The sequence below is a fragment of the Pollachius pollachius genome, assembly GCF_949987615.1.
Source record: "Pollachius pollachius genome assembly, chromosome: 3".
Lineage (NCBI taxonomy): Eukaryota > Metazoa > Chordata > Actinopteri > Gadiformes > Gadidae > Pollachius > Pollachius pollachius.
The window spans coordinates 45,831,348-45,845,022 of NC_136936.1; the positions used below are offsets into that span (position 1 = coordinate 45,831,348).

The window sequence follows — 13,675 nt, forward strand, 5'->3', positions numbered from 1 at the left end:
TTGGCATCCTTCTGGGGAGAACAGAAGGAGGATGCAATCATGGCTATGTATGTCTCCCTCTCTCTCCCCCCCCTCTCTCTTAGTATAACTAGATTTGGTAACAGGTTGCAGATAATCACACAGGATGAAATGATCAAAATGTATCATATTGGTACAGATGGATTTATTTCAACATCTCATGGAGCTCTTCACCAGTCCAATGTGTTATTTACCACCCTTAAAGGACATGCTAGGCCTGTCTCAGACTAAGAAGTTGTTATTCAACAATAACAAACAATCTGACCATTATTTGTCTACAGTCATAAACTATTAGGGATGCAAGAAATACCCCCAAACTGTGATCAGATAGGCTTACTTGCTTCTTATATGGTACTAAAAAAACAAAAAACATTTTGCGTTGTAATAGTAGTTGTTAAATGTATTCTATGCATTTTACAGATTGAACTGCTTTCTAATGTTGCACAGCAACAGAGTACACTTCTTACCTGCTTTTTCAGTGTTACAATTATAAGGGGCATTTTGCAACGTGAGAAGTTTTCAGTTTAATTGCACTTTAGCTAGGCTGCTTTTTAGGGCAGGATACTTTGTAGTTCTCCTATTGTGTATAAACGATGGCCGTATGGAGAGCAGTGCTGCTTGGAAGCCCCATCTTCTCAGCAGGTACACCACGCTAGACACACAGGAACCCTTACCGTTGATCACGTCTTTAGTCCCCCTCGTCAGATCGTTGTTATTAGGAGAACCAATATTCGTTCAACATCCACATTCATTGTTCCTTAAAAATAACACTTTGAAACTATATGAGCTGCTATTGAGATGCTTCATTCTTTAATTACACAACCACACTGCAGCGCTTTGCTGCTTTGCATTTCACTTTTGGTCTTGATGTCAGGACGTTGCTGGTTGGCGGTCATTGTAAAACTTGTCAAATCCGGTGGAACTACCGGTTAAGGTCGCCGAGCAAAGCTATTTCAGTTTTAAAGCGATGACACCTGGGGAGACTCTATCAAAACCATGACGGCATGCGCTTTTCATAAGAAACTTTAAAAAAAGCAACTATTCAACTCACACAAACTTTAGTCAGCTCAAAGACAAGTGACTCGTCAACTATGAGGGACCACTAAGTTACTACCTTATGCAACCTTGGATTGACATTTTAAGATGTGCTCTGAAATGAACGCAGTGTGTTACCACCAGCAAGGTACATTTGCTGCGATAAAAAATATTTTTGTTAGGCCTATTTAATGTGTCCAATATAATATTTTATAAAGAGTGAATTATAGCAGGGGTCCGTATGTTTCTACGCCTCAGGATGCATTAATTCTTCATTGAATACAGATTTTATATACGTGTCATCAATGAGCAGCTGGAGGCTAGGATCTTGCACAACGATGCATACAGGAAGACTGCTGATATTGGAGTTGAACCACAAACCTTTAGGATGGCAGACAAGTACACTCAAACCACTAGAGTAGACTATCCTCTAGCATAAGTGACCAGGGCATACAACATGTCTGGGTCACCAGAGAATCATGTATTCAACATGACATGAACGTATCGTGCTTGTTAATACATCCGGGGGTGGTTTGCCTCCTGCTTAAAGATAGAAAGATGCCAGCATCATTTGGATGCCTTCCAGGCATAGAACCAACCCACACGTTGTGCGCTGTTTGTGGCTCCTGTTGTCAATGTGTGACACCCCAACATCTGTGTATGTGTGTGCGTGGGTCTGTGTCTGTCTCGGTGTACGTGCGTGCTTGTGACTCTGTGCATATGTATTGGAGCACCTGGCGTATCAAAGGCCCAGCCAAAGGCAGGGCTAATGTGCGGCATCCATCAAGCAGGAGGAGAAGGCTTTTTCAAAGAAACATCAAACGGCCGAGGAGCGCCATCTTGTCCGCCATCGAGCTGTTAAATGCATTTTGACATTCACCCATACACTGTGCGTCGGTGCCCTCGAGATCAATTAGGCCACCTCACCTCAGGAGTTGTCTGACTGCATTATCCGGTGAAGTGTGCATCACCTTAAGTCCTTTGCAGTGTAGTAGGTGAGATATAGAGGGGGGGGGGGGGTTTGTTTGTTTTTGTTTACCCCGGGCTATTTCTGGATGTTGTTCTATGTTAGGAAATTGTTTTCTTGGGTGGCAGTTTTGCAGGGCGTTCAATGCTTTTTAGTGCTATAGTCCTCAAGAGAGTATGGGGAATAAACGGTAGGGTTTCTTCACAAACTTTAGAGGCTGATCAAATAGGATGTAAATAAAGGTGTTGTCTAGGGAGAAAGCGGCATTCTCAGAATCTGAATGCATTTCCTTTGGGAGATGGTTTCTCGTTGTCAGGTATTTGATTGCTGTAGTCGGAAATGGGCCATTTCGTTGTGTATTCATATTTTAAGATGTTGACCCGTGGGGCACAGTCGTGACACACACACACACACACACACACACACACACACACACACACACACACACACACACACACACACACACACACACACACACACACACACACACACACAAACACACACACACACACACACACACAAACACACACACACATTCTGACTACTTGCGGTTTTTCCCAGTTTTCTTTACTTATCCCTCTGCCCCTCTTTCTATGTACATAGACACAGTATCACAAAACTCCATTCAGCCGTAACACCCATGGGAGGGAGCGTCTGGTAGCTGAAAATGTCAAACTGCTTTGTCACATCCAATGTCACTCACAAGCTCCAGAGTCCATAACCTGTCTGTGTGTGTGTGTTCGCGTGTGTGTGGCACGCGTGTGTGTGGCGCGCGTGTGTGTGGCGCGCATGTGTGTGGCGCACGTGTGTGTGGCGCGCGTGTGTGTGCGCACGTGTGTGTGTGCTTGCGCATACATTAAGCCAAGCTATAAAAAATGTGGCAGACTTTAAGGCCTTTGAGATGATGGTCACTGTTCCTGTTTATCCTCTGCAGAACAGCCTTCTGAGTTCCCTCTCTTCTCTCTCTCTCTCTCTCTCTCTCGTCCTTCACTCTCACACGCTACCCCTTTCAGCCCTCACTGTTCCATGAATCCCCTACAGGTGTCAAGTTATATTCATTTAAATTTAGCTTAAATTTTAATTGGTGCAGTATTAGCGGTTCCGTGTTCAAGGTAGAATGGATCGACTGAGCCAGGCTTGTAACAGCGGCTATCTCTTTGAGCATTTCAACGCCTTGCTGTTTTTTTTGGTCTTGTCTTTACCTTAGATATGAGCAATCCTCCTACCCCCATCAAACTTACACTGGTCTATTTGAATGTGAGGGAGATCCTTCCCACGCACAAGCTGTTCCCTCAAACATCCAGGGGACATGAAAGATGGTGAAAACATTCGCAATATGGTTACTCCACTTTTGATTTTCCCCTTGCATTTTATCATCTGATATTCAAAACCATGCATGTAAAATGTTTGATCCGTGAATTGTAGATTAAATTAACGTGACAAGAATCATCTAAATCACGTTTATTTTCTGTTCTCTGTCCTGGATTGTGTTTGTGTTTGTGCTTTTATGGGGACGCCTCCCAGTTTCTCCCACAGTTGCGCATGCACCTCTGTTTTGTTTTTGGACGTTCAATACTGTTGTGGGGCTCTAGGGAAATAACACAAGTTTATTTCCGCTCCTTCTCTCCTGCTTTGATTCAGGATGTCTGAATATACACTGATTCTGCCGTCCTGGGTGGCGGTTGCAGCTACTAACCAATGAAAGCGCTCTGATTGCTTTTCATTCCCTGTAGTTTAGCCGACAGCTCTCCCCTGTCTGTTGTCATATACAATAAGAGACTCCCTATCCGGAGGCTTTCATACCACAATATATACACAAAAACACACACGCACGCACGCACGCACACTTGAACACATTCAATTCAACAGAATTTATTAAACTATGTGTCTAACCCTCCACCCACCTCCCTCTCTGTCTCCATCTCTCTGTTTCCTTCATTAAAAATGACCATGTGCATACTGGTTCTTCAAGGTGTAACCCTGGTCATGTTTTTGCTTGATTGTTTGCAACGTAGCCTAGGGCTCCTTTCGTTTAATCTTGTTAGTTTAGTTTGTAACACACTCACTAACCCACCTTGAGCAAATTAAAAAGCAGATTGGAAATTTAATTTGTCACCCTAAGAGGGGGTAAACTATAGTGAACTCAAACACAGCTTCAAGCCAACCGTGGGTCCTGATTTCGTCATGGAATCCGGAGAGAAGAAGGGGCTTGATTAATGTACACTCGTCTAGATGGAGAGGGAGCAAAAAATAAATCCATACAGGGAATGGGGCGACAGAATTCTGCAATCTGATATTTCTTGGTCCTTAACTGCTATTCAGACTCATTCAATCTATCTCAGTGTGGTGTAGTCACTGTGCCTGTTTGATTAACGCCCCTCATTCAGAAAACACACTGCATTGGAAACGTTGATATGGCTTAGAAAAAAAGAAAGGGCATAACAAAAGGACCCACAACAAGTATGCAAATGTCAATCCGATCACAATGGTTGTTAATTTGTGATGCCCGCCCACTTCCTCTTTGCAATGTCGTTGACAATCTACATTGATTTTGATTGGACGGCGCTCCCTGTTTCCACAGCAACTGATGCGCTCCTCCGTGTTCCACATGTTCATCCTGAGCATGGTCGCCGTGGACGTCATCGTTGCCGCTAGCAACTATTACAAAGGCGAGAACCACCGCCGGCACTATGATGAGTTTTACCTGGCAGAGGTGAGTTCTGTGTTGCTCTCACACACTCCTCCCCCTCCCTTCCTGTCCCCCCCATACATCCTTTTCCACCACTGCTCCACCTGTCACAACCTCCACTTCAACACTCCACCAGACCGCTGGCCTTCAGCCCTTCGCTGGGTTATGTGTGTTTTTTTGTGTGTGTTTGTGTGTTTGTGTGTGTGTGTGTGTGTGTGTGTGTGTGTATGTGTGTGTGTGCGTGTGTGTGTGTGTGTGTGCCTGCACGTGTTGTGCTGCATTAGGCCCATCAACATGCAGGGGGTGAGAGACAGAGAGACAAAGATGGCCTAAAGGAGAGCGAGAGAGAACCCTCCCTTTATCTCTTTCTATCCGACACCCAAACAGGCACGCAAAAGTAAACATAGTCTGACACACTGTTTAATTGAAACACAAACACCCACACGCACACACACACACACCCACACACACACACTAGACTTCCCCAGCTGTGCAACTGAAACGTCAATTACGTGTGTATATCGTTCGTGTATATTGTATATTGTTGGGAGGGTTCTGATCTCCTTTTTGCTTCTGACTTCCTCTGCTCGTACATTTGTAATTGTTATCAGTGTGCAAGTGCTAAACGCCATTAACATCACTTTGCAAAATCACTTCGCTATGCTATCCTCTTTCATCCTCATTCTGCGGGCTGTATGTTTGCTGCTGGATCCATGTCTGTCTTAAAGTCACAATGTGTACCACTTCATCAAGCTCGTAGCTTAATATTACCTGGACATATCTGTAGTCTGTATGCTAATGGTTGGTGACTTCAATAATTTGAAGACATATAAGAGACTTTTATTGACATGAAAATCTTCGAAAGTGCCACATTAATGTGGGCGACATCTCGAATGTTTTTAAAGTATTTAAAGCGTATTAAGTTGTTAGATGAACTAATCTAATTTGAAGAAGAAAGAGTAACACTTTATTAATCTCTGTCGGGAAATTAATTATCTGGATTTGACCTGTCCTTACCTGCTAGGAGCCATGGGCTGCCTCACAGTCTAGCGCCTGAGTATTACTTATACAAAAAATGAATTCAACATGAATTAGAGCGATGACGTGCGCGACAGATGTTTGTACAGTGTTTGCGATTTCTTGATGACTCTGGTTCCAACCAGGTGGCCTTCACCGTGCTCTTTGACCTGGAGGCTACGCTGAAGATCTGGTGTCTGGGCTTTACGGGTTACATCAGTTCCTCGCTGCACAAGTTTGAGTCTCTCCTGGTGGTGGGGACCACGCTGCACATCTACCCGTACCTCTATCACTCTCAGTTCACCTATTTCCAGGTATACACACACACACACACACACACACAGACACCTTCCCACTACGTGCACAACTTCAGTCTGAGCCTAATGTATATAGACATTAAAAATCAGCACTTCAAATTTCTCCAATGAGCAGATACTGTGAATAATGACTGATGTTATCTTGAAGTGGATTGTGTGAAAATGTATTAATGAGAGCAAACCAATCGTACCACTTGTCCGTGATGCTGGTGAGCCTGCACAGCCAGAATGAAGTGGAAACGTGAATAACAACCAAATATCTCAAATGTTGAAACTTTTAACCGATATAAACGTCTGCCTGAAGGGGCTCTTTGTTGTGGTGCATTTTAATGTTGAGAAGCCGCTCAGCATCAATGCTGGTAAAAGCCAGGCGAGTGCATGCATAGTTGGAGCGTCGTGTGCCACCCTTCACTGTTGTTTTTAATGGGAGACTTTTACAGGAAGCAGCTAGAAAGCAGCACCTGCTGTTCTCTCGTCCTAATCATTCTCTAAGTGGGGGTAATAATGTGTGATGTTTTCAGTCCTTGGATGATGTGTGTGTGTGTGTGTCTGTGTGTGTGTGTGTGTGTGTGTGTGTGTGTGTGTTTGCACATGTTAGCGTGCCGTCAGCCTGAATTTACTGGTGTGTATGTTTGCCCGTCTGTGGGTGTGTGTGGGTGTGTGTGTCTGTGTGTGTGTGTGTCTGTGTGCATGTGAGCGTGAGTGTGCACGCATGTGTGACGACGGCAGCTGCTGTGAAAGGCAGACAGGATCAGTGCAGTTTGCGTGCGCAAGGCTCATTAAAGACAGCTACCTGTTGAGGAGCATCATGCTAATTCCCATAATGCTTTTCATTACGGCAAGGTCAAACCATGACTCCTTTAACTGAGTCACACCCTATTCTTAGTCAAACCAGTGGTTTGTTATTTAAATCGACATGCAGTAATTGCTACGTATATGTGGCTTCTGTTCCACATGTTTCTATCACTCTGGTTATGACTGGTGGTGTGGTTTTGGGCTACTGTCTAGTCTCATCGCTACAGTCTGTGTCCGTATCTTACGATGTCACAGGGGTTGTTTCACTCATTGTGGGGCGAACTTTGACTTGATTCCATATAGTAATGTCACAATTGCTCATTACTCATTACGTACATAATCTGTATGCACAGCATAGTATCTTGTTTAAACTGTACAAGACCTTAAACAGTGCTTGTAGTGTATATGTCATGTCGCCTATGCACAACCTTTGGGCCATCTGGCGTCTCTATCGTGAAAGGTCATTGTCTTCCCTTTCCTCTACATTGTGCTCTTAAAGTCCCACTCTCCACAATTACCACTGTATGACCTTAACTTCTTTCCAGACCACTGTATATACCATTCAGAATCCCTCCACATAACAGAGAACTGCTGGATGTTTTATTTGGCACATTATTCAGACCATGGAAACACACGCTATTGCTAAGCCGTCTGGTTAGTTCTTAGGTAAAAAGGCACATGATACAGGAGAAGACCTGTATTGAAGGCTTGGGAAGTCATGGGGAAAGTGGCCTCCACCACTGTGAAATTGATAGTGGTTATCAGGAGGTGTCAGACACTGCTGATAGAAGCTTACCCCCCCATCTGTCATTGTGGAGTCTTTGCCATTATTGTGTTTTTTCCTTTTTTCCACTCTCTCTATAGGTGATGCTTTAGAGAGCAGTGTTGGTCAGTGGCCCTTATTGTGCTATGGATTCCACTAGTCGGAGATAGCCATCCTTTTGCTTCCCAGTATTAAGGGGGAAAGAATATAACGTAAGCAAAAGGCATGGAGGTGTGGATTGCTGGATCAATAGCCACTTTAGGACTCCCTGATCAAAACCTGGCCAAGATGCATTGCCTATAGGGGTGTGCTGTCACCGCATGCAATTTGGGTTCAGGTCCCAATGACAAAGCTAGGCATTTACTTGGGAATCCGTTGTCTGGTACTGATCCAAACACATTCAGTTGTCATCAATAGCGGATCAATAGGTTACTCCCATGTTTGCTTTTCATATTACGATATTTAATTATAATCACCGTCTCCAAGTGCAGATGCAGCACTAGTCTCTTCCAGTATGTTTCCTATTCAACCCCTTGACTTTTTATTTCGATAATGAATGTCAGCACAAGTTAGAGGCGTGATTTCCCCGCCATATTTGACCCCTCAAGGTGTTTAGCTGTTTTCCTTTCCCCGCTAAATGACGCTTGGCTTATGTGCCCCGCCACTACAGGTGCTCCGCGTGGTGCGCTTGATAAAGATCTCACCGGCTCTGGAGGACTTTGTGTACAAGATCTTCGGCCCGGGGAAGAAGCTGGGCAGCCTGGTGGTGTTCACGGCCAGCCTGCTCATCGTCATGTCGGCCATCAGCCTGCAGATGTTCTGCTTCGTGGAGGAGCTGGACCGCTTCACCACCTTCCCAAGGGTGAGGAACCACCACCAGCACCACCCCCACCACTACTACCACCACCACCACCCCCACCAGCAACATCTTCACCACCCCCACCGCCACCGCAATCACCACCACCACCACCATCACCACTACCACTACCACCACCACCATCCCCACCACCAACATATGGGCAACGCGCCATGAGTTGATCATTTCTGAATGCAGTGGAGCTTGCTGACCTATGACTTAATAAGCATTTTTTTTATTAGAAACAGTCCTGTGATTATACTGAAGGGCGACCGATCATTTAGTGCGGTGTGACACACACATCACATCCGGGTCAATGACATTAAGGGTCGATTGGGTTGGGAAGATACACAAAAAGTTTGCGGCATAGCGATTTTCAGATCTCCGAATAGGGCCGCAAAAAAATTAGCAAGCGCTGGCGTCGCCCTTATTCCGGACAGAATTAATCATACGTTGCATTTATTTCACAGCACAACATAAAGCATGCAAGCAAAATGAGTGAGAATGCTAATAGAGAGGGAAGACCAGGGAAACGAATGCAAACATCATAGAAGCCTCTCAACACACGCGCACACACACACACACACACACACACACACAAACACACATACATAAGCGACGGGGGGGGAGCGCAGATGTTCGTGGTGGGGCGTGAATGTGTTGGCAGATGCAGAGCCCTCCGCCGCCCCTCCTTTGATTCCTGAGTGCGCTCCTCTCCCTCCCGCTCTCTCATTAGCCGCATCCTTCCACCCGGCTTCTATTTATTTCCCCTTCGCGCCGTTCCTTCACCCCATCATTACACTGCTGCTTCGCCCCGTGGGGGACACGGGGGGACTCTCGTAGACAGATGCCACTCGGAGGCTGTTGCACGCTCGTCCTGCCTCACTCGCACACACTCTGACTGTTTGTGTGCGCGTGTGTGTGTTTGTTTGTGTGTGTATGTGTGTCTTCCTGTCTGTCCGTCTGTCTGTCTGTCTGTCTGTCGGTCTATCGATCTGCATGTCTACCTAGCCAACTCTCTATATCTCTATTTCTCTATCTCTGTCTGTGTGTCTGTCTGTCTGTATCTATGTCTGTCTGTCTGTCTGTCTGTCTCTCTGTCTGTATGTCTGTCTGTCCGTCTGTCTCTGGAAACGTATGTGTTTGGAACAGATGGATGTATTTGTTTGTGGTGGTGTTTATGGATTTGTGAATGTGGGATGGTGTGTGTGTGTGTGTGTGTTAGTGTATGTACGTGTGTGTGTGTGTGTGTGTGTGTGTGTGTGTGTGTGTGTGTGTGTGTGTGTGTGTGTGTGTGTGTGTGTGTGTGTGTGTGTGTGTGTGTGCGCGTGTGTGTGTGTGTGTGTGTGTGTGTGTGGGGGCGAATTGTCGGGTGTGGAAGATGGGCTTGGAGGGTAGGGCTGTTTCTGGCTGGAGGGAGAGAGAGATGCAGGGAACTCAGGCTGTCCATCTATGATTCCCAGGGCCACAGAGTGGGGTCTGGCCACGGCACACACCTTCATCTGACCTCCAGCCACAGAGTAGGCGACAGCCACATTGGACCAAACAAATGGAAAATAGAAAGTATCTCTCTTTCCTTTCCTCTTCTCTGCTGTCACTTTCTTCTAGCCCCTTTCAGAACAGCAAGGACAAGGTGGCGAGATAGCGGGAGATGGTCAGGGGGGATTTGTGTGTGTGTGTTTGTGTGTTGTGTGCGTGGGGGCCATTTGTTCTCCTGTTGAAACGAGGCTTCCAAAATGTCAAATCACTCTGTTACTAGCTAGTTCTCTCTTCTTTCTCTCTCTCTTCCCTGTCCTTATCTCTTTCCTTATCACTGTCTCTGTCTCTCACTCTGTCTCTGACTGTCACCTACTCTCCCCTTGTCCTCTTTGTCTCTCTCTATTTCTCTCTCTCTCTCTCTCTCTCTCTCTCTCTGTTTCTCTTCTGTTTCCTACTCTCGCCTCATCATCTCTCTCTCTCTCTCTCTCTCTCTCTCTCTCTCTCTCTCGTTCTCGCTCTCTCACTCTCTCTCGCTCTGTCTGTCTCTCTCTCTCTCGCTCTCTGTCTCCTCCTCTCACCTCACCCCCTTTCTCTGTCTCACTCCCTGTATTGTCGAGTCACTCTCAGGTACCCCGGTCGCAGCGTCTGCCACTCTGACTGCTCTTTTGCGCCACTCCTCGCAGGCGTTCATGTCCATGTTCCAGATCCTGACCCAGGAGGGGTGGGTGGATGTGATGGACCAGACCCTAGTGGCCGTGGGGCACCTCTGGGCCCCAGTCGTTGCCATCTACTTCATCCTCTACCATCTGTTTGCCACCCTGGTGAGCACTTACCCCCAGTCAAAGCTGTCCAAATTGTAAATAACCCGCAGGACAGTCTCGTCTTAACATTTACATTTACATTTAGGGCATTTAGCAGACGCTTTTATCCAAAGCGACTTACAATAAGTGCATTTGTTACAATAAGTACATTTGTCATAAGAAGTGAAACAATATATCGCTGTCGGTACAGTAAAGATGTTCATAGAACCAAGTGCCACCAAGTATTACAATCGCTAGGCTAACCCATTCCCCGTGTAAAGCAAAGATAGCAGCTACTGTAGATGCTAACCAATTAAGTACCTTGAATAAGTGCAATGTACAAGTGCCAGGACGTACAACATTCAATGGTGGCTGTGCATTGGTTTCTATGCAGAGTCTAGGTGAACCCTGAACAGGTGGGTTTTGAGTCTTTTGCGGAAGCTGGTGAGCGACTCTGCGATCCTGACATTGGTAGGGAGCTCGTTCCACCACTGAGGTGGAACGAGCTCCCTACCGATCATTCTTAAATGACCGAAGTTTGATTTATCTTAAACCAATAAAAAAATGCTTTTTTATTGGAATTTCTCCTTCTTGATCGAGATGGTCACATGAAAACCCTATTCTTGCAAACATATAAAAATAAGTGTTTCTCGAGATAATGGCAGATATTAACTTTAGATTATTGTTTTTTGTTTTTACTCTTTTTGCCTATAAGAAGACATTGATGCTTGGATTTCATCAAACTTCATCAAATATTTTCATTATTTTCTAGCTTTCTCTTGGCACCACTGTTGCACTTCACATTCTTCGCAGAGAGCTATTTTCAATCCCATTATAGCCCGCGATCAGACGTGTGGGAGAGTGCTGACGTCTTCAGTATGTGGCCCCTCTGTTATGGAAGGCCTTATTGAGAGCTCGGAGGGATCTGAATGACTCACACATAGCTAGACCAGACATACACGGTGTCTCTCGTAAGAAGCACGACTTTTACACACAAACACACAATCACTCACATCAGAGCATTCGCGTTCTAAAAATACTACAGGACAAATAAGGCTGCTCACATTGTAAACTCAGCGCTACCTTTGTTTGAAATGTTCTCTCTCACCGTGGGGGTTGCATCTGCTTTCAGATCCTGCTCTCCCTTTTTGTGGCCGTTATCCTCGACAATCTGGAGTTGGATGAAGACCTGAAGAAGCTAAAGCAGGTTTGAAGTCTCTTTTGCAATTGTTTTTTACAGAGGGGACACCGATGTTTATTCAGACAGGTGCCGGTGTGTTTCGGAGAGGTCTACCAGGTTTTGTGCTGGGAGATGGTTGATGTGTTTGAGTAGAGGGGGACACGTTTGGAGGGAAGTCAATCAGAACTATCACACACTGGGACAAGAAAGGGGCTGGACAGGGAATAGGAGACACACACACAAGAATTTAAATTGGCTAAACGTTTGTTACCTGTGTGGCTGTATGGTGATTTGCAATTGTTTAACCATTCATTTATTTATTTATTCATTCATTTATATTTATGATTACACATCCTCTCTCATCAACACAGTAGAGCAGATACCTTGTCAAGATCAATTGAGGAGTAAAGACACAATTACAGTCGATTCGTGTGTGAGCAGGACAAACAACATGTTTGTTTTTAGGTTGTGCATTGATGTCTCAAACGGCACTTTTACAAAAATACTTTTTAATTTCCATGGCTGATGGACAACACTGTGAAATGTGTTATTTTGTTTTGGGTCATGTACAAACATGTACGTGGGTTGAAGCAATGAATTGATTGCTATTTTCTCTGAGAGAAAGTAAGTGTTGACATGTCGGTGTGACATTGACATTGCTGTTTCAGTGCGAGTCAATCGCAAGCTCTCAAGCCTGACTGTCGGTTTGATATTCAAATGCAGGTCTATTTTTATATATTCAAAAAGACATTCAAATACCGAAATTCTGTCTGACAGTATCCAGTACTTAGGCTTTTATTGAGAATGTTTCCAGAGCTGCCTGCCAGAGAGAGAAGGGTTTGGGTCTTGCTTTCACATTGAAGACTAACTATTTTTGGGCAATTCCTTCATTTGCACCTTTGCACAACTTTCTTTAAAGGATGAGTCACTGAGTAATTAGTGTGAAGAAAACTTTGTTGGGCGAAAATTGCTGGCACACCAAAGCGCTCAAGAACTTGCACGCACACATGCAAACACACACACACAAACACACGCACACACACAAACTGCCACATACAGTAGTATATGCTGCACGGTGTGTGAATCTTAATCTCCATCAAATGCTAATGCAGTGCTGTAGCTGACAGCTGATGGCTTTTTTTTAAATCTAAATTCGCAGGGAACATCCTTTTGATAGTTGGATACACACACCAAACACACCACCTGCTACTGACACAAACACAAACATGCACACACACCCACACACACACACACACACACACACGCACACGCACACATGCACCTCGGCACCCAGGTAAGCATGTGCACGTTCCAACGCTCCATGCTCACATGACAGGTTCCATCTCACCCGGACAGGTTATTTTCCATCCACGGCTGAGTGATTAGGTTCAGCGTCTGTAAAATTGCCTATATTACAGACGCTTCAATCACCGCTGTCTAAAAATAGATAATAGATGGTGATAACCCTGCCGACGAAAGGAGGAATCAACGACAACAAAGCTTTTAGCAGGAAGAAAAAAGCCTTAACGTTCACCAGAAATAAATAGGGCTAGGGAGAGTCAAAGATATCAATCTGTGTGTATTTATAGAAAACGGAAATGTTTCAACGCTAAACCTTTGCCTTTTCTTCCGGAAAAAAGTTGCAAGGTATTTTCGTTCAGCTGTTGGTTGTTATGGTTGCCAGGCAGATATCAATCATTCTCTATAGTGAAGGTTGTGACACACACATGCCCCGAGCACACACGTCTTCTTATTTTCC

The 13,675-nt window shown here is 45.0% G+C and overlaps 1 protein-coding gene across 3 annotated transcripts in view; it reads left to right on the top strand.

Moving 5' to 3' along the window:
* Positions 1-13,675, top strand: part of nalcn (sodium leak channel, non-selective) — a gene marked incomplete at its 5' end in the record, with an annotated part of 69,802 nt that overhangs the window by 22,142 nt on the left and 33,985 nt on the right. For all 3 annotated transcript variants that reach the window (XM_079731306.1, XM_079731305.1, XM_079731307.1), the window contains 5 exons: positions 4,602-4,733; positions 5,873-6,040; positions 8,272-8,463; positions 10,620-10,757; positions 11,869-11,943. In XM_079731306.1, the coding sequence (XP_079587432.1) occupies positions 4,602-4,733; positions 5,873-6,040; positions 8,272-8,463; positions 10,620-10,757; positions 11,869-11,943 (705 nt within the window). The remainder of the gene's footprint in view (positions 1-4,601; positions 4,734-5,872; positions 6,041-8,271; positions 8,464-10,619; positions 10,758-11,868; positions 11,944-13,675) is intronic.